The sequence below is a fragment of the Crocodylus siamensis genome, chromosome 4 (genome assembly GCF_052110815.1).
Source record: "Crocodylus siamensis isolate JL-2025a chromosome 4, ASM5211081v1, whole genome shotgun sequence".
Classification (NCBI taxonomy): Eukaryota; Metazoa; Chordata; order Crocodylia; family Crocodylidae; genus Crocodylus; species Crocodylus siamensis.
The window spans coordinates 3,797,285-3,817,204 of NC_143398.1; the positions used below are offsets into that span (position 1 = coordinate 3,797,285).

The 19,920-nt window shown below is 43.8% G+C and overlaps 1 protein-coding gene across 6 annotated transcripts in view; it reads right to left on the reverse strand.

Annotated features, from left to right (window-relative positions):
- The window catches only part of UBE2H (ubiquitin conjugating enzyme E2 H), a 69,963-nt gene that overhangs the window by 22,844 nt on the left and 27,199 nt on the right, over window positions 1–19,920 (reverse strand). For all 6 annotated transcript variants that reach the window (XR_016441691.1, XR_016441689.1, XR_016441690.1 and 3 more), the window contains exons 2-3: window positions 12,926–13,002; window positions 12,011–12,085 (exon numbers count right to left, since the gene is read on the reverse strand). Coding sequence is in view for 1 of the 6 variants with exons in the window: in XM_090041494.1 (XP_089897620.1) it covers window positions 12,011–12,085; window positions 12,926–13,002 (152 nt within the window). In the remaining 5 variants the exon portion in view is untranslated. The remainder of the gene's footprint in view (window positions 1–12,010; window positions 12,086–12,925; window positions 13,003–19,920) is intronic.

Below are 19,920 nucleotides of genomic sequence, written 5' to 3' on the forward strand. Positions count from 1 at the left end.
GTCTCTAAAAAGAGAGATAGTTACACCAAGGCCTTTATGTATAAAAAATAGGAAGAAGAGTCAAATGATATTGAAGATAGTTAAATCTGGGGCACTGGTTTTACTTCATCCCTTTAAACAGGATCCATATCTATTGTATCCTCAAAGGACAGCTAAAAATATTTTCTATTTCAGTAGAGACAAGTTTTATACTCGCAAAGTTGTAATGCAAGTCAAGACTGTGCTGGCGGTCTGAGTTCAACAAACTCGGTGCCTTGATATAACCTTATGTTTGGCTACTCTTCAGTAAAGTCACGAAATATTGATACACCATCTCCAGCCAAGAGAGGAAGTGATCTCAACTTGCGGGTGACAGAATGAATCCCAGCTGGGGTAGGAGAGTTGACATATGGAGTTAACGCTATTCCTTTCCATGCATTTAAAACCTGAGTGTAGTTTAATTTTTCCTGGAATGGCTCAGAATTCACATATATACAGACAACGTGAGATTGAAACGATGCCCCAAGTCATCACAGATCAGGGACCAAGCCTGAATTCAAGGTTGCGTTGTGCCGCAGACTAGACCCACAGTGAAAGTTCACTGTAAAAGGCTTTACTAGGTAGAGATGACAGGAGTGGGGAGAAGGATGAAGCAACAAAAATAAGATGCAGATGCACGAGCGAGCTGAGCTTCTGGAAGTATGCTCTCTATTCCTACCTCCAAGATTCAAGCCCTGCCACTCCACAACCTGAGTTGTACTGTGGTTATCGCCACCTCCTGCAGAAGACAACAGCATCTGCAGCTGTCACAGCATAGTCCTTTACTCCTTTCTGCTATACTCCAACATACTCAATCCTTGGCTCCACCAGCGCAGCTGGAAACGCCCTTTTGCAAGAGTGATTCCTCAGCCAAGTGTTTCTCTAACTGGACAGTCAAACTCACTTGGCCCTCAAGGGCTGGATGTGAACTGAGGGGCTCCTTGCAGGCCAAGTTCAGACCCACCAGGTCAGGGAGCCGTGTGGATTAATGCAGCCACCGCTCACCCTAGTGCTGTCAAAACATATCCCCAACAGGACTCTGTACCTGGGTATTTGGCAGCAGGCCCCACACCCAAATTCGCAGCCTCTCCAAGAAGCCCTGTGGATGAAACAACACAGCTCCATGGGTCAGAACTGGCCCACGGATCACATACTTGACACCCCTGATATGCAACATCTGCCAAGCCATTCACTTCATTATATGTGTAGGTGCTTAGGCTATATTCTAAAATTGTGGAGAGCTCAAGGAAGCAAGTCTGTCTATTCAAGTATTATACACGCACTGGTCATCTTGTTTATTCTTTTATAAAAACAATATTTGAGGCCTCATAGCTAGAAGACTAACCGTCTCCTTCCTGATGCCCTAAGGTTCAAGTTCTCCCAAGGAAATGGCTCATCTCCTGTTCTACAAGGAGAAACACAGCATCGCGCCATCATTTTTAGCTGCTTAATTCGTTACAGAGCCTCATTTGTTAGTCTTTTAAGACACTGGCCAAGTCATGAGAAATTGAAGGCAACTTATTACATGCCAAGCTGATCTGCATTTAAGTACAGTTCTAGCCAGCCTCTCTCCTTCCTTATGCCCCATCTGTGACTAAGACCTTCAAACCTTTGTTGTCCAATAACAAATTAGACATTTCGGTCACCTAGGCCTGGTCCAATAGAAAAAAAATGTAATAACATACGAAGATCAAGTTGACCTATACTTGCAAATAGAGATTATAGTTGAAATGGGAGACCTCTGACATGACATTTGTTTAAGGGACTCTACATCTGTAAAAACTAAAGCTCTTTCCAGCTGATTTTGAAGAACATACCCAAGTTCTTAAAAGTAAGATCTTCAATAATACAGTATAGCCTTGATCAAAATGTCACGCGGCGCTCCAAATAAGCTGATACCAAGACACCTTTCAGGGTAATACATATTAAAGGACATGACCCTGTTTTGAATAATCAAGGTTATACTGTACTGGTTATGCAAAAGGTTGAAGTCAGTTTAGTTTCTGCAAGTACACCCGTATCAAAAAATTACAGCATCTTTTCTTGGACAATGCACCAGGCTACATTATAAAGCCTTATTTGTATGTACAACACTTATTATAGATGTTTAATCAGATGGCATGGTGCAAATACTGTGCTTTAGACATTTAGCAACTGAAAAAAGCCCATGTTGGTCTGAAATTATAGATGGAAGTGGGATGCTATCTGAGTTTCAGCTGCTTGTGCATGCGAGTCGGGCTATTTCAAGAACTGTATTCTAAGACCCCCTTTTTCCTGCTAAACAGAGAAGATCTATCCATGAAAGTGATCAGCAGAAAGTGACAACCACCTTGATATGATGGGCTCAATGGGCATATTTAGACTGCCTCGCAAAAATACTTTGCGGTAAGATCTGAAGTAGCCATTGCTTTGGTTGATAGACCTTCAGCAGAGAAATGTATTTCTGTAGACTTCCTTTCTGCACGTAACTTAGAAGGCTGCCAACTCTTCCTTGGCTGCTCCAAACAAAATAAATGTACAAATCTGTAAAATTCCAAAAACTGGACAGGTTTTAGTGCACTCTTGGCATCTAAACTTTGACATTTCCTCTTGGAGATTTCGGGTCTTGGCAAAGTGACAGGAAAATAGGGTCCTGGCATCTGAAGTTCAAAGAGAAGCTTGAAAATAGATTGCAAATATAGAGCCCCCCTAGTACTAATGGACCTACAAATGCTGATTTGTAACTGAAAAGAGCTATGAGTGAACATCTTTTACAGACTACCTTCCAAATCAACAAAGTTCAAGTGGACCACTGTTCACATTGATTTCTTTGTTAGGAAAAGCTTCCGACAACTGACTCCATGGACACACCCCAAAGTATGTCCTCAATCTCCATGGATAGATTTACGCTTCTGGGTACTGGGTTCCAGTTGGGTTGAAACCTTCCTGAGGAAAATGCACATACTATGTGGAGAGATGTCCAACATCTTGCCTCTCCTGTCAACTTAAAGAAGTCTGGAACAGTGTTCAGCAGCTTCTGGAGGTAAGGGCCAGCAAAATATCATGTACTTATGAATCATCTCTTTGTCTTCAGTAATCACTCACAGACAAGGATGACTGTCTTCCCCATGGGCCCAAAGATAGCTGATGAGGCCGATCTGGGAAACAACAAACTGCTGCAACTTGGGCATGCGTTTTCGTGTGGAGTGGGTGGCTCTGGATTCGATTCATTCTGTGACATGCTATTTCTGCCGCTCCTGCTTTTCCATCTCTTGCTGTCATCATAGATTCATAGATACTAGGTTCAGAAGGGACTTCATCAGATCAAGGCCAAACCCCTGCGCTGGGCAGGAGAGTGCTGGGGGAGGTGTCAAATGACCCCAGCCAGATGCCTAATCAAATGGGTTCAAAGTACTGAGACCCTTGCAGCAGACTCTTCCCCTGTTTGAGGTAGTCCTGGACAATACTTTCCCGTAAGTTGATGTCGATGTTGCGTTTTTTCAAGCTGGCCTCGAGGACATCCTCGAAGCACCTTCTCTGCTTTCCTCTTGAAGCGTACACCTTGACTGAGCTGGGAGAATAAACTTGTTTCAGGAGTCTGGAGTCAGACATCCGGATGACTTAGCCAGGAGAGTGAAGCTGATGTTGGTTGATCATCACCTTGTTGCTTGTGAGACTTTGACAATATTGGTGCATCCATCTACCCACTGGATTTGAAGGATCTTTCATAGGCAGAGTTGATGATACGTCTGCAATGACTTAAGGTGTCTCCCATATCTTGTCCACGTCTCAGATCCACATAGTAAGTCCTAGCAGCAGAGCTGTACTGCTACCCAGCATGTCCACAGGGGGCAAATAGAAAAATGACTTTTAGGGAAGGTTAACTGTGAAATAAGCAGGGGTAACTCTGACAAATAAGCAGTTACAGACCAAGCAGCAGGATGTCGTGCAGACAGCAGATGGTAATGCTTTCCATCTTGAAAAGCCACATAAGCTTTGATGGTGCCGTGACATGGCGAGTACAGGTTGCTGCTGTCATAAGCCTGCCCATTCCCTAGCCATGACTCTACAAATCCTCAATGGCAGAGCAGGAGGAAGATGTTTGAATACTAACAGCTGTGAAGGTGCAGAACGGGATCTCCAACTGTTCTGACCTCCCTGCCGTTGAATTAAAGGTCCCATCCTGTCAAGAACCGTGAACTTCTTTCCCTTTGGGGAAATGTGCAGCAGCTTCTCCGTGATAAAAGTTGTCACTCAGAGATGCCTTCTAAAAATCATTTTTAAAAAATGCTGTGTTTAATACTGGTAGTACTTGCTTGCTGTTAGACACAACCTCATTAGGATATTTTTCCTTAGAAGTTGAGCAATAATATAGAAAGGGCTTCTAGGACTTGTTGCTGCCTCTAAGAGCGTTTGTCCTGGTTCCCTCTGATGGGCTGGAGACCACAGCCCTTTCTTTTGAAGTCATCTTTCCTACCTGAATAGCCCTTGAAGTGTTCAAGCAGCGTGTGGAATCAGACTACCAGCTTCAAAGAATGGGCTTCCTGCATCAGGTCCTCCTATTCACCTACTCAGGCCAGGAAATTGCTTTTGGTTTTGAAAGCAGCGGAGTAGGGGGTAGAGAATCAAAGGCAGTATTGGCTGGATGCTGTTCCCTCTCCCCTCTGCTGCCTCAACGGCACAACCTGCCTACAATGCTGGCCGGTAGCAGCTGGGAACATTATGCACCCGGTCAGTATTTCCTCTTCAGGGCAGGAACTGGCTGCATTCCAGCGTGCAGCGCTTCAAAGGGCATCACAATTGCTTATCTGGGCTCAAAGTACAGCAGAGCTCCCTGGCCGGCTGAGAGAGGTCCCAGGAAAGCTGCCTTTTCTGCGGCCTAGAACAACCGAACAAAAGCAGGGGTAGGACGGCTAGCCCTGCTGAAGAGCAGGGCCCGATGAAAAAGGGTGCAAAGAAAACAAGTTCCAACTTTCGGCTTTGTCTCTGCTCTCCTGGCAGGGAAGCAGCCTTGTGGGATCAAACTGTGCCAGGAATAAAGCAATTCCACTGCTAAAAGGAATTTGGATTATCTCAGCAACAGCTTAGCTAGCCTGTATCCATCACTACTTCGGTTCAGCCTTGTGTCTCCTTTTCTGCACAGGGAGACACTCCTCTCACAAGCCAAGGCCAGCTCTACACGTTTTAATCTCTTTCCTTACCTAGATAATTATGTCAGCAGCTTGCATCCAGTTCTTTGTGGGGTAAAAGCATGCACATGGGAAGTTAGCTCAGAGAGGGCCAATCTTTTTTGGCACGCATGCCACAACAGCAATCCTGCATGGTCTGAGTATCACTCTGGTCCCCTTCCCCTACCGAATCTGTTGTCCTGCACTCTGCTTGATCTGCACCTGTGTTGCCTGCCTTTCTCTGGTCTGCCACATGCCACACATAGGCTGCCTGTAGCATTTGTGGCCACCCCGGGGTTAACTGAAAACCTCGCTTTCCTTTACCTCACCACAACCTGTTCATGTACGTCTCTGCCCAGACTCTTTTTAAGAAGATCTGGGATAAATTGTCACTGTGCTGAATTGTTTCAAGTCAGAAATAGTCCCATATGCAGTGAATTACCTGAGCAGCAGCTACAAAGGAAAAAGACTTGGAATCTGGGATTTCATCTGGTGATATTTCAACTTACTTTTAGTGGAAAGGAATTGCAAGAGCATGCGTGCTAGTGGTGAAGATCTAACTGTGTGATCTCAAGACATTTTAAAGAGTAAGTGTGAAAGATGCTATGTAATACTAATGCTAATTCAAACTCCAGGGATAAATACCTGACTAATAGCTGTGGGATGGTGTCTATTATAGTAACATGCCGAGCGAGAGCATTTTAATACAGTACCTTGGATCCTTTTGTAACCGCACTGCAAGGCAGTAAGAGACTAGGGAAACTGAGATAGATGTTAAGTGGCCTGTCTATAGGTCACAGCCAAGACTTCCCGACTCCTAGCTGTGCATTAATCATTAGACTTTCCCCCTCTCTCCTGCAGTGGGGAAGGTGGCATTCACACATATTGCTTATGAAGTGGTGGCAGAAGGCAGATTCTAGAAAATCCAACATCTGCAGAACGGGCACACTGGGTAATTCAATTTACCTGATTGCTTAGGTACTGTGAGATGACGCACAGGCTTCAATGACCGGCACAGAAGACACTGCAAATTTGTGCCAGATCGTACTGAAAACAGTTTCCATATTTTGTCAAATCTGTTTTCCATTCCCCGAGTACAAGAGACAAGCTGTACAGCTGTGTGTGTCAATACAAGAGAATAAAGGAACGGATAAAAATGACCTGAGTCTCATCTATCCCTTTACACATAGGGAAACATATTTGGAAGAACTGACACCTTCAAGTTGCTTATAGGTTAAAATAGGGACTATCATAGGCATGGAAGAGCAAATTTGTAATGAGCTGGGGTGATGAATGACTCATGAAATCCTAAGTAGCAAAACGTAAGGCAATCCAGCAAGGGGCTGGAAGTAAAAATAGCAGTTGCAGCAAAAAGAAAAATGGAGCCCAGGCTAGGAGAGATCTGGTGATCTTGTAAAGTGCGGCTGAAAACTTACGTCACTGCTACATTTTGTTCCATAAAAGGCTGCATTGGATCCCAATGCATGGCGGGCATTTCATTTTGGAAAGTGCTTTGGGGTGAGAGGTGAAATACAACCATGCAACATATTGTAGATATGTTATGCCAGCCAGAGATGTGGAAGAGAAATAAGAATCTAATGTATAAATATACAGAGGGAAAGGTGCAGGGATGTGAAATGCAAGGAAGGCTTTTGGAAGTTCATGTGCAGTTTTCTTTCAGCTTATTTCTGCAGTGTCTTGGCCTGATTTTCCTGCAGATTTAGCACTAAAATGGAAAGCTTTCAGATACTTAGACACATGTACAGAGCCCTGGGGTTCCCCTTCTTTTACCAATTTTAACTCTGCTTAACATCCAAGCAGAGCAGGAAAGACAAGCATTGGGTTTCCGTATGCGTGTCTGTGGCATCAAGGGAAGAGACCCATTAATCTCTGGTTTTAGCAGGCATATGAACAGATTTGTTGCTTTTGGTATGTTCTTAATTTGTTCAAAGTACTCGCATAGGTTGGGATCGTGAAAAGTACTTTGAAATTCCCCTTTTAAAAGCAAATCAGGACTCGTAGTTGAGATGATATATTTTATTAGACCAACTAGATTTTTGCAAAACAATTTAATTTTTTTTAAAAGCAGGAACAAAAAGAAGAAGCGTGTTCTCCTGAAGATATCCAATTCTAAAGAGAATAAGAGAAACAATGCCATGAGGGTGTTTGAAGTAGTAAACAGTTCACCCACTGGGGAGTTGGAAGAAACCAGTGTGTGCACAAGTCTGGGAGACAACGGGGGAATTTAAATGAATTGCTGACAGAACCATTAAAAGCAGCACGTAGTGGTTTCAAAGGGCAACTGGACAATTTTTTCCTGGGAGACGAACAGATGTGCCCCCCTCCAGACTGAGTGGCTTAGATTTTAACTCCAGGCTCCACAATTGTGACCAAGTGAATATTTGCTTTCTCTCCACATCTGCAATCAAGATCAGAGCCAGCCTGACACATCTGCATTTAAGTTTATATTCCTGCCTTCAGAAATGAAACGCCAGTGTCTTTGAAAGGATATTCTTCTGACATGGAAAGTTAAAGACTATTTTGAGCCTGGTAACTTCAGTGATTTATCTGACAAGCAGAAAGGCAGCAATGTATATGCAAAGTCAGAAGTAGGTGGCAGGAACCCACAGGCCAAAATAATGAAAGCTGTAAGTGCATTAGTGAGAACCTCCATTCTGATGGCATCTTTCATGTAGAAAGATCCCAGGATGCTTGATAAACTATAAATAGGAAGCACTCCTCACATTATTGGGAGAGCACTCTCTCTGGGACAGGGCATTCTTTACAAGGTACAGCAATATGTACAAAAACAAAAAGGACGGAAGAAAATGCCTTGTATAACCCAAAAGCAGTGGGAGGGGACGAGAGACCCTAACTGGATAAAAACAATATAAATCAAGCACCACAGCGGAGCCAAAACTACTTCTACAACTAATCGCAGGATTTTCAATGACAAAAACGCAGGTCCTCTATTTTAAATCTTTTCTTGAAGACCTACCCTGCAGCAGCACAAATAAGTCCGATGCCTCTAACGTAAGAAAGGAGACGGTAATTTTAGTAAGACTTCGAAGGAAAACACGGAAGTGAAGTACACTCCAAACAACAGGCTCGGTCAAGTTCTTAGGTATCTTATTCAATGCCACGCTGGGATAAAAGCTGATTGGAGAGGGTTCATCAGAGCCCACTTTTCATACAAGGAAGACTAGCTGCCGTTCATCAAGAGCAGAGTTTTGGAACTTCAATACGCTTTAGGAAGCTACCACATTTCTTGAATGGACTTTTTTCTTCCCCTTTTGCAAAGTTCACATTAAGAGTTTTTAAATGGACTGATATATTTCAGTACAGAGCACCAAAGACACAGGGAAGTGGCAAAAGCAGCACTGTTGTCTGAACATCTCTGTATGCGAGATGTCGTTTGTTAGAGACAAGGGTTACATTTTATGAGCCAGCGACTTTGGCTGCCTATTTAAACTCTGCATGCATGTGCAACCAGTGTGGTGGGATCTACATTTTTTGTGCAAAGAAAGCTTCTTCTGCCTCTTGGAGAGAGCTGTCCCTAGAATCGGACAACAGAGCTCTCACTGAAGTCATCTTTCCCCTTTTTCTTCTGCTATGGATCAATAAAATTAGACCAAACCAGGACTCCTTCCAGGTGAGCCACGGTCTTTCACTGTCCAGAATCAGAGCTGCCTTACTGACTGCAGGTGGCAGGGGCGAGTGGTGTCATTAACTGTGTGCTCCAAGGAAACTAGAATGAACAGCAACAGCCACCAGCTACAACGGGTCAGTGCATCACTGCAGGATTTTCTCCCTCTCACCTCCAAGCCAGGCCTGGTTTCCTGTTGAGGACTGCAGACTGCTCCATTGACACTGCCCATCCCTCCTGCAACACTTATGTGGCTCAAGCAAAAAGTGCCTGTGGGGAGCTTTTGCTGTCCCCAGAAGGGCCAAGGGTTCACTGAGGCCTGGCCTTACCCTGACCCAGACTGGGCAGCAAAAGGACAAGCCACATGAAAGAAAAGAAAACCTTTCTTGCTGCAGCTGCCTTCATCTTCCCCTGGACCAGCCAGTCCCAATACCATTCCCCATCCATCTCCAGAAGTCCTTGGGCAGAGCGGCCGATGAGAAATCAGCTCATTGGGTCTCTGAGACTAGCTCTCGTGTTCAGCTTCGCACTGGGCACCCAGGCTGCCCCTAATGGTGCATCTGCACCTGGCATTTAATAGACAGTAGTAGGATAGCTTCAGTCCCATCAGGGAGCAGGGACTTGCACTGAGAGCACTTCTATACAGAGCAGTTAACACCTCACTGGGCCACACTCCCTCTGGTTTGATCTCCTGCCCCTCTTGCCCACTCACCAGGCCAGTTGCACAGAAGCCGAGGGTGTTCTGTGCAATGCCTAGCCCAAGGCTTGGTGGTAAGCACACTAAGAGACATGTTTAAACCCCCTTGGGAGTGAACAGGGTGACAGCTTAAGCCTGGATCAAGTTCCCCAACTGCTAACCTACTGAGCTAAAAGGTTCTTCCTGCAGTCACTAGTCATGATTTTTCTGTGACCAACATTTTGGGGATTTGCACAAGGTTTACATGCCTACCTAGGGGAAGTAAAACTCCCGCAAAGGGCAACCAGAGTGGATCCCTACTGAGTTTATCCTCAAGATGGCAAAAAACCCCCAAGGCATACACCCGTGAGCAGGATCTAAAATCTGAGTACATGTCCCCACGTGCCAAATGCGTAGGCAACTTTAGCTGCATACAGGCTGTGTACCTGCCTGAACGGGAGCTGGATTTGGGCCACAGACCCTCTACTACAAGGAGTGAGTGAAAGGAACGCTACGAAGGAAGAAGAGAGCTTTACAGAGGGTACATGAGTGCAAGTCTCCTTTGAAGGCTGACTAAAATGATACAGACATCAAAACAGAGCCCAATGGAGCTACAACCAGGTTCTGCATCGCAAGCAGAACTAAACACCCCCCAGGAGCAAACCGAGTCCTGGTCAGTCCCAGTGCTTTCACTGGACTGCGGTGAGCAATTCCTGGAAGAGACCCTGGCTTGGTTCACGTTGTGTAGACTCAGCATGGTTAACAGTAATAATGCGTGCCCTTGCTGCCAAGTCAGCGGCCGCAACTCCCAACATGGGAAACAGCAGATCAGGCGAGAGGAAAAAAGTACTACTGCACTTTGACAAAAGGTTTAAAGCCAAAAAGCGTTTGCTAGGTCAAGCAGGGGTTAGATGCTTTCTGAGGTTAGTCCACCTCCACATTCACACTAAAGATTACAGCACAGAAACAATGGTACTTGTGAATTTATTCTCATCTCCTAACACCCAGAAGCACTTCGTGCTTCCTGGATACACAGTCTCCAACACAAAAGGTCTTACAATTTAAAATTTCAGATCCAGCACTGTAGAGCGCAAAAGGAAGTAGCAAGGTTGCAGGAATGAGATCAGTTCAGATATGCATGCATCTTGGTCACCCAGTTAGGATTTTTATATAAAAATCACACACACTGCATATGCGGCTTCATCATCCCCAAAGGGAATAGTTAGCACAAGAGATGAGAAATTTGTTCTCACAAGAGACAAAGATTTTAAAAATAGGAAGAAGCCTCAGTGTCAGAGTCTATTTTAAGTAATTAATGAACGCTCGACAATTTAGAACCAGGAGACTGGTATTGGAAGGGACCCATCTAGTCCAACCCACTTAGTCAAGTTTCCATACCGATTTTCCTCAAGATATTTACTTGGGGTTTTAGATGGATGGAAAAGTTTAAGATGACTTCAGTCGACTGAACTACAAATACTTTTCAACTGGAAGCTGCCATGTCATTCCACTTATTTCATACCTCAAGAAAAGGGTGGGGAAACCCAATCATGCAGTTCAATTTGCTGTGGGGTTTGTTTGTTTTTTTCAAGCAAGGCAGAAAATTCTGTGTTCAACTTAGCCCAAACTATCAGAGACTATGGCGGAGGACAGTGAAGTCTGGCTGCTACTATTCAAGAACTAAAAGACATGATAAGGATGTGTCCTACCATGAAAACCTTTGCTTACCTTGGTCTTTACTGATTCAGTATGGACAGGTGAATTATTATTTCAGCCACCCACCATGACAGTTGCATCAGCTGATCGTTATTCTGATTATATAAGCAGAGACCTACATTCTTTCACGGCATACAAGAACGTTTCCTAGCCCATTATTTGTAAATGGAAGGTGATGCAGGTTCCATCTTCTCCATTTTTAGTTTCCTTTCATGACACTGAAGAGATTTTTAAACAGCTTACTTCAAACACAAGGTCAATCCAAACACGAACATTACAGTATAAAGCACACAGACCCCAGTCCATGTTAATGAATAATTCAATCGAGGTAGATGTGTGCATTGCACTCTGCTCATTCACTATAGTATTTTGAGCACTTAAAAAAAAAAAAAAAAAAAGCCACCCAGAACACCCACCAATCATTCCAGCCCCCTCCTAGGTGGTGAAGTACCTGCATCCTGACAAATGGGAAAACTGACACAGCTTAAATTTGCTCACGGTCATGGAGGGAAACTTTGGAGCCAAATCAGGAACTGAACCCATAAATTCAACTCCTAATCCAGTATTTTAAACAGCAAATTCATTCTCCCTATAGGTTTTATAAATATTCTGTATAGAAAGCTCAAATACGCAGGAGAGCTCTGCTTTCCTGCCAAGGGGTTTTTAAAAAAAAAAACAACAAAAAAAACCAACAAAACCAAAAATCCCACCAACCTTATTTTGGGAATTCTTGGTAGAATTAAATTTATGAATGCAAAATGGCATTAGACAAACAAGAAAGACAGAGTGGAAGTGTGGATTGGTTACCTATAGATGGGGATTTGAATGGGTATTTATCAGGAAGGTCCACTCTAACTTTCCACACTCCACCTTCATATGGTGCTGCAATGAGACAAAAAAAAAAAATGTGGGAATTAGACATACTGCAGAGCTCTGGCTAGAGGAAAAATGCGATGGCATTTAGCAACACAAGTCCTTGGAAAAAAAGGATTTGGAACAAGACCCCATGTCAAACCTCCTCTGAGACAACTTTGACAGGAAGACCTACAGTAAAGGCCTTCCCAGAGTAGTGAGGGGCTACATCCTTCACAAAGACAACAGAATTTAAATACAGCATTTGCTTTCATCCCAAGGACCCACAAGTCCTATTCAAATGATAGTTTTGAATAATCTACTTACCTTCAGAGGCATTACTAAACTCAGACATGTTAGAAACCCAGCAAGGGGTCCAATCTTTTGGAATAATCCATCTCCGTCTTCACCATGGCTTACGAACGCTCCACAACATTCGGCAGAAGATGCAAAACTCAGAGGCCCTGAGTTGGAGGTGCTGAGCACCAAGGGGAATGTCACTGAGGACCTCAGACTTAGCCTGCAAAAGGCAGAGCTGCGACTTGTGCACAGCAGCCAAACTCCCAACCTGCATCCAGCTATGAGTAGCCACATTCATCCAGGGTTAGTGTCTGAAATTTGGTTCCTTCCCCCACCTTCCCTCGCTATCCATGGGGAGGAAGGGGATGAAAGACTGAGGACAAAATGCAACCTAAAACACAATGACAGCTGCTGACATCTTGCCCCAGTTTCCACGTTTCTCAGCTACTCCCAGTCTCTAGAGAGGAACAAGGGATGTGGTACTTGGTTATCCGCTTCTGTTTCTCCCGAGGCCATCATAAAGCATTAGCTTGTGATGCTGGGTTCATGGAAGGCACAATATATACTTACTTCCTTGTGGTCCGTAAAACTTCACTACAAATTCATTGAGTCCTCCTAGGATTGTGACTTCATGTTTGCTCTCAATACTGAATATATTAAGTAAAGGAAAACGTTACGTGTAGGAAACAGAACACATGTTAACTTAGTCACAACCCTCCTTAGAAGCTTGGCAAGTCAAGCAGTCTAATGTTCAACATGAAAAACGTCTTACACATGAAACTTAATAACCTGGAACTGTAATCTGAACAATTCAAGTCATCAGCCTTTAACAAAAGTCAATTATATAAACATTGGGAGGGACTGTTTCCCCACCCCCAACTTCCAAGGGTAAAGCAGCCCTTTCATACTGCCCCAATATACTAAACATGGAGTAAACTCTATAAGGCTCTGATAAGAGCAAAGAAATCTGTACCAGCAACTTTTACAAACCCAAAGCTACAGTAAGCACACTCAGTTCCTCCTCAGCACCGCCTGAGTGACTGGTATGCAGCCGAGTAGGAGGAATTAAAAATTCAGAAACGCATCTGAGCTACCACTGAAAAGATTAAAGCTTTACTGCCCCTACGAGTCACTGAGCCAAGAGGACACCACTGAGGCGAGGATTCAGAGATACCTCTCCCCCTTCTATAGCACTGGGCACCTTCCACGAGAACAGCAAGACCAGGACTTCTCTCTTCCCAACTGCAGTTTTGCTGATGCTCATATTAAGCGTTGATATGCAGGCTCAGATTTGAGAAGCAAAACCACTTTTAAAGTCCTCCTCGATGACAAATGTATGTTCTGATGTATTTGATTCTACTTGGCCGCCTTCAGCACTCTGCTGTCAGATGGCTTCCCACTGACAGAATGCAAAATTATGGCAATTTAGTGTTAATTTGACTTGCAAGACCAAAAGCAGAGAGAGTTTTTAGGAAGGCAGAGGGAATGATTACAGTGCACTGTTACAACAGAAGAGCACAACTATATTTTTAAACATGTTACATTAATTAAAAATCAAAGCATCCACTGTTTTGGGAAGAAGAAACGCTGAAAGACAGGCAGTCCTGAATGGTCTACCTTATTGTCAGTGAATGAACAGAGGGCCTCCAAGTCAGGTGAAGTATTCCAATACAAGCCACGATTAATGGATTGTGAATAATACCCTACATAATTGCCTTTCATCAATAATTTTATTAATACATGAGTTAGGTTGCAGGTATTGTGAGAATTAATCATTAGGAAACCCAAGTTTTCCTCCTATACGAACTTCAGCATGTAATTTCACCTACATACCTTCAGACTGCCACCATTTTAGAAGTGGGAAAATCAACACTGCATACTACTTTGAAAGCCTCCAATGAGCAGAGGCAGGCAATATCAGGTCATCACTACAGAGATGAAATATCCTTCAGGAAATAGGGAATACACAATGTAGAGAATGAGCTTTTGTCTTTACAAGCAAGGCTGTCCATCAAGAGCTCTGATACTACCAGTGCCCACGCTAGATTTTTCCAAGAAGGCTTTCTACTCAGCAGTGTGTTTCAATACAAAGGACTAATGCTAGCACCTTTTCATCTTCCAAGTGCTGTGCAAACAATCCTCTGTGCACTCCTGTGAGATAAGTGTGCGTACTTTACTGATGGGTTAAAAAACAGGTTAGGTAACTTTCCAGCAGCTGCTAAGCAAAGGAGATGAGAAGGAATCCCTAGCTCCTACTTCAGTGCTCTTTCCAACAGCCTGCACCATCTCTCAAGGGCATTTACTGCAGAATAGTCACCCTCCATTGCAAAAGTATTGCATTAGCAATGGATCTGGTCACAATGAGCATTAATTCAGCTTCTAAATGGATTATTAGGGCAACAAGCAAACAAGGTATTCCAAAGATTTGGCCAGAGTGGCAAGCAAAATTTGCAAAGCCCTGGAAAATAATTCCTATGAACTCCTATTAGATTCCTATTAACTTGTTTCAGAACTGACATTTTGGGACACTCTACATCTCATCTTTGTACATCGCATCTTTAAATTGCATGGGCACATAAAACATATTCATGTGTACGTAAATCCAATGGGGAGGGTGTGCACATGCACATATAGAAATGTTGATTAAAATACATATGAATATATCAATTTTGATTAAACACAAATTAATATGGCCTTGTTTCATTTTACTTGAAAAATGTCAAGCTCTCCTAGCAAAATGCTATAGGGATCTGTTCAGTGCCCTTATCTTTATAAAGTAATTTCTGGCTTATGTACATGTACAGCAGGGGATGCAGACTCCTACCACCATCCTTTCTGGGGGAGGAGGTGCGGGGGAATCCCTGCCAACAAGCAACTCAACTGTACACTTAAAGGCAAGTTTCACAGAGCTCCCTCCCACAGATCAGGCCCTTACATAAACCTGACATATAGCATGAAGCACAAGTCAAATATTCATATTAAGACTATATTAAAATGTTTGTATTCAGCTTCACAGGAAAGTTTAACAAGCTGCTCTAGTAAAAATGAATCAAAAGCCACTTAGGATCACACTTGAACTGTTTTTGTTAAGAACAAAAAAAAAAGTTATTTAAAGCAGCTGATTCCTGTCTCACATATTTTATAAGTTCAATGGCCATAACCTAAACCCAAAGTCTGAAATGCAGGTTACAGTCTTGTTTGCAACAAGCTATTGGTTAGCAAAGTTATACAGTGCCGTATTTTATTACCGTGTCTGCTTGGCAAGTGGTGTACCACAGGTAGATCTTGCTGCAAGAAACAGCAATGTGAACACAATTTGGACAAAAGGCACTTGTTTGCTTGCTTTGTTTCTGCACAGGCTTTCAAAACTGCCCATGACTTAAGAAGCAAAAGGGGCTAAACAAAAATGTTTGAACAAACAGGTGGAAAAGTACCAAGATGAAACTTCAGGGCTCAAAAAGCTCAGTGGAAATGTGTTACAACACCCAAGGCCTTCAGTACCATTAATGCATCCAGAAATTTTGTTGCAATCTGGCTGAGGATGAGCAGACGCCAGGCAAATCCACACTTCAGCAAGGCCCTGGGAGACTCGCATAAAAAAAACAAAACAATCTGCTCCTTTCCTTTCTGCTCTAGCATTTGTCTTCTTTAGGTTATGGAGATGTCCAAAGATTTCAGCCATGTTTCCCCAGCAGTTAAACTCTAGTCATCTGTGAGCGAAGGAAAGAGGGCTGGGAGAATGCATCAAGACTCCCCAGGGCACACTCGAGTGTCTTAAGCATCTCTTGACTCCTGCTTTCCACCTCCAAAGGGGTTCAGAAGTCCTCCTTTAAAAACAAACATTTCCAGAGAGGTTTCTCAGAGAGACAGGGAATATTCTAAGCAAACCCAAATCCCTGGATGACTGTGACCTTAGCAGACAGACCTCAAAGCTAATTCCTACTGCAAGAAATCATCATTATTTGCTGTCAAAGGGAAGCCACAAGTCACCTCCTCATGCGGCCCTGAATCCCTAGGGAGAAAAATCTTCTTTAATTAAATAAGTGCTCAGAAAGACCAGAAGGACTGTACAAGACAGCTGCCCAACAGATAGGACCATGCCAGAGGAGGAAAAAAACCCCCAAAAAACCAAACCTCAACGGTAACTAAAAACAACAGATCTGAGGAGTGAGGAATTCAGGCTGTGAACCAACTATTTGCTCAGAAAGATTTTTTCCATAAGGCATACAAAGGCCTTAAAAACAAAGTCCCGAATGAGAATACAAATTTTAAAGGCCCCCAAGAAGTGACCAGCTGTCTCCGATACAAGAGCATGCTGCCACTTCAGGGATTTTTAGGATTTAAACAAGCCAGCCGGGCAGGGCAAGATCCGAACCGGTGTAGCATTGCAAAAGCCAGCGTAAGTGGGGTTCTGGTACCCGGAGTTGGGTTCCTCCGCAGGCCTCGGTCACCTTATTTTCAAGGAAACGGAAACCAGTTTTGATCCTTAGAGGATTCAACAGCTCAGCTTGCAGAAAGAGGCTCCTAGAATTGAATTAACTGTGATCCAATCTAAAAGATCTCCCTTCACTGGCAGATACGGGATCCAAGGACGCTTTCCCCACATGGTCCAACCAACAGGCTCTGATTAATTCGCGATTAACTGAGTCTGCAGCAGAGTTGTAAATCAGAATGCTCCAGCATGCCACAGCTTCTCATGTATTCAGCGTCCCGCCTTTTCAAAGTGGCAGTGGAGTTGCGCTAACTAATGCCTGCTGAACGATGAACCCCCACCACCGTTTTGAAATCCAGGGCACTGAAAGCAAGAGACACTGCGAGCGTTTTAATTAGAGTGGCTCTCAGGAGCTGCTCTGATTAAAACGCCCCCACCCCCAGTCTGCACACGTATAAGTGACCTAGGATAATAAAAATTCAAGGATTTCCAAGTCTCCTGATACTTTACATCAAATTGGTAGCACCTCTTACAGCCAAGAAAGGTTCATTTCCACAAGTCAAAATTTTCTCTGTAGAGTCTGCAGAACTATTTTATCACCCATGAGCAGAGAGAGGTAATCAGTTGTTAGCCTGAAATCAGGCAGAAGGCAGGGCAGACGTGCACCTTGCAGACTAACTGTATCAGAGATGCATAAGCTTTCATGAGCCTTCACTTGGTCAGATGCTATGAAAAAGATATGCACAGAGCAGTCTATCAAACAGAGAGACTGACTGGACTATAAGAAAAAGGGAGCGGGAGGACAGGAAGGAGGTAGTGCTGGGAGAGGCAAACAAACAGTCAACCCAGAGGGACAAAGGTATCAGCACTAGTGTAAATATGCCCCGACAGTTCTCCCATGAGCGCCTCTCACCTGAACACTTCACATAAGGCTTGAAATGGACATTTCATAGGGCATGATTACCAGCTCTTCATCATGGATCCCTGATCTTGGTCCAGTGGAGTAGAGAAGCCCTTTTACAACCAAGAATAAATGTTATGGATTTAATCCAGAGGTTTGCAGCCTCTTTAGAGTCAGGACGGCCCTCCACAAATTTTTTGAACGTGGTGGCATCCCTGGTTGAGACCCACTGGGTGGTGCTGCCTCAGCATACCTTAGTGGTTCTCAGCTGGGTGCAACTGCTAGCAGGTAAAACTGCCCCGAGCATCTGCTGCACAGCCAGGCCGGGAAGGGCTGCAGTAGGTACGTGCCCTCCTGCCTCAATAAGGTCCTCCAGTGATCCTAAAACAGGCAGTGGAACCAGCCCTTTCTTGGTCCGACCCTGCATCATGTCTCTTGAAAACAGATGCAGGAGGCAGGTGGAAGAGCGTGGGGAGGTGAAGGGGCGAGGAGAGCACGCATGCCACAGCCCTTCCTGGTGTGCAAGGCATTTTTACCTGGCTGCTGCAATAGTGGCGTAACCACACCACTGCATCCCGGCTGAGACTAATCACTGGAGTGGAGTCTCCTAAATCCTAATGCTACTCGAGGAGATGTCTTGGACCACTGGAAAGAGGAATAAGGAATGGTTAAGGGATAAAGGCTCCAATGCCTCTCACTCCAAGAGGAGGTGCCTATGGATTACACAGGTCTGAAAACTTCCTTGGCTTTTGTAGTAGTGTACAAGATTCCTACAGCATAGATCTGCAATGGCAGATATAAGATAAAGCAGTCTCATATTTCACCAAGTAACCAGCCTGCAACATAACATGTCAGACGGTTTATAAGGCTGAAAAATAAAACCATTTTACTTCTAGTACAAAAGAAGACCCTTTTGCTCTTGCTAGCTCCAATGTCTTGTCATGCAAGTGTAACATTGTGACTTCACATCGAGTTTAGTTAGTAAAAAGTCAGCAGAAAATGATAAAACCTGGATACCATTCAGGTTTCTGGCAGTAACAGATAAGAGTTTTAGAAGAAGTTTCAGATTGAGGCAGCAGAAAGTTAAGAAAACACTTTAGAGACCTAAATATAGTTTATCTTTGTTCAAGACTAGAAGAGAGTTTATGGAAAATTAAATTTCTTACTTGACAAGTTTACTTGAGAATTAATCGACAATCTGGAAAACAAATTGATGCAGAAATACTAACAAGGAAGAGGCTGCTAAAGAGTGACAGGAGGGTTAAAACTGGTCACAAGCCACCTTTACAGCAAATAAGATAATGCCATAAATGCCACAACTAACTGAGCAGCATAATGACGGCAGCAGCAGCCACCAAGGGTCTCTACCAGGAGTGAGAATGTATTTTTTTTGGAGTTAAGAGTTAGGTTGGAAAAAAAGTTTCTACTTCTGCAAAAACTGGAGATTTGAAATATTTTCCTATTCTGCATCGAGACAAACCCAAGACCTCCCAAAGATTTTGGAGGACCCCCCACCCCCAGCCTCACCAAACAAGATAATCCTTACTGGCCCAGTAACCGATAGGCTGGTAGTTAAGCACTCACCTTGAAGACAGGAGAGGTCAGAGTTCTCACTCTGTGCTAACCGCTGGGTTAATTTTTTTTTTTCCTAGCCCAGCGCAGATCTCAAAATCTTCCCCATTTGTACCATTCCACTTTGTCAAAATAATTCACTGGGGCAAGGTGCAACCAGGTCTTCCCATATCTGGCTATAGCCCAATGGTTAGGGCACTCACCTGTAATTTATATGAAGTGAAGCAGTTCCCAAAAGGAGAGACTTCACAGAGACCCATACCACCATAGCCAGTAGCTTGGGGAACAGTCCACTTGGTTGGGATGTAGAAGACACACGTCCAACTCCCTAGTCTGGTTTTGAGAAGAAATAGCTACACAACCCTTTTCCCCCTGCACCCAACCTAAGACTTCCAAGGAAACAAAAGCATTGCCATTAAAAAGAGTTCCGTTTTGAGGAATCTTCATTTTCTAAAAGAAAGGCAGTAGTACTTCACTGCTAGATTCCCAACTAGCTCTATTCAGAGCGCTGTACAAACGTTTAAAGAAACTGAGCATGAGGCAGTAACTTCACAATGCGGGAACTTCTTCAAAACTATACAAGTCCAAATGGGGGTTGCAGGGGTTTTCTGCTACCCAGCCTTATGCCTCTTGGACACTCAAATATCCTCTCTCTATCCA